The sequence below is a fragment of the Galeopterus variegatus genome, unplaced genomic scaffold (genome assembly GCF_000696425.1).
Source record: "Galeopterus variegatus unplaced genomic scaffold, G_variegatus-3.0.2 Scaffold3504, whole genome shotgun sequence".
In the NCBI taxonomy this organism is placed as follows: domain Eukaryota; kingdom Metazoa; phylum Chordata; class Mammalia; order Dermoptera; family Cynocephalidae; genus Galeopterus; species Galeopterus variegatus.
Window position 1 is genome coordinate 195,848 of NW_007729615.1, and position 1,191 is coordinate 197,038.

Genomic DNA, 1,191 nt, shown 5'->3' on the forward strand with positions numbered 1-1,191 from the left:
TTTTTTTTTTTCTAGTATGCATTAACCTCTTTCTAGAGAGTGTTATAGGATAACGAAACCTGAAAAACCAAATAATTGCATTTTGCTACTACTTGCTAACAGTTTAGTGAGGATTTGGTAGAAGTAGTATTTGGACCTTTAAAAAATGTTTTAATGTCAGTGGGTTTACCTAATTTATCTTTTCCTATCCCATACTGCCATGGAGCACAGTGTAGATAATATTTAGCTGTGTGCAGCTTATCTACTAAAGGTGTTAGGGTCATCCTCAACATAACAAGCACTAATAATTATCTCTCCCTCTCCTGCTTTTCACTCTCTCTCCAAACTCCTGACTCTTATTATACAGGGTGAAGAACTTTGAGTCTACTAAGGCCTATAAGACAACATGGGGAGATGGTGGAGACAATTCACCTAGCAATGTAATATCTAAGCAGCCAGGCCCGGTGACAAATGGTCAGCCTCAGCAACCAACCACAGGAGCAGCCAGTGGTGGATACATTAAACGGTATGCCAGCTCCTCCCAGTATTTCTACACCTTTCCTAATGAATGGCTCACTTAGGAGATTGGGTGCACCTGTACATGAACCTTAACTTATCAAATAGAAATAGTATTTATTCCATTTTAAAAATGCATTTAAAAACTTGCCTTCTGACAAAATATTGACTGTGGTGGTTGCCCTTGGATAATGGGATTAACTTTTGTCTATACTTTTCAGTAGTTTCTAGATTACTGAAGTAGGGGGCATGTTTTACTTCATAAATAGGAAAAATATGTTTTAAAATGTATCATCTAGAGCAGGGGTCAGCTAGATTCCTGGAAGGATATCTACAAAGGTCCAGATAGTAATAATTTCAGATTTTTCAGGCCATACAGTTTGCAATTACTCAATTCTGTTGTTGTACAGTGAAATCAGCCTTAAACAATACATAAACCAATGAGAATGGCTATGTTTGATAAAACTTTATATACAAAATCGGGTGGCATGCCAGATTTGGCCCTTGTGCCAGTTTTCCAACCTCTGTTTCAAAGCAGTGGGTCTTCAGACTTAAGCATGCATTAGAATCACTTGGGGGCTTATTAAAACACAGATTGTTGGGCCGGCCCCGTGGCTCACTCAGGAGAGTGCAGCGCTGGTAGCGCCAAGGCCACGGGTTCAGATCCTATATAGGGATGGCCAGTGTGCTCACTGG

General features: G+C 39.8%; 1 protein-coding gene across 4 annotated transcripts in view; it reads left to right on the forward strand.

The window, feature by feature from the left end:
* The window catches only part of SNAP23 (synaptosomal-associated protein, 23kDa), a 32,114-nt gene that overhangs the window by 27,526 nt on the left and 3,397 nt on the right, over positions 1-1,191 (forward strand). For all 4 annotated transcript variants that reach the window (XM_008585243.1, XM_008585246.1, XM_008585244.1 and 1 more), the window contains exon 6: positions 347-505. In XM_008585243.1, coding sequence (XP_008583465.1) covers positions 347-505 — 159 coding nt within the window. The remainder of the gene's footprint in view (positions 1-346; positions 506-1,191) is intronic.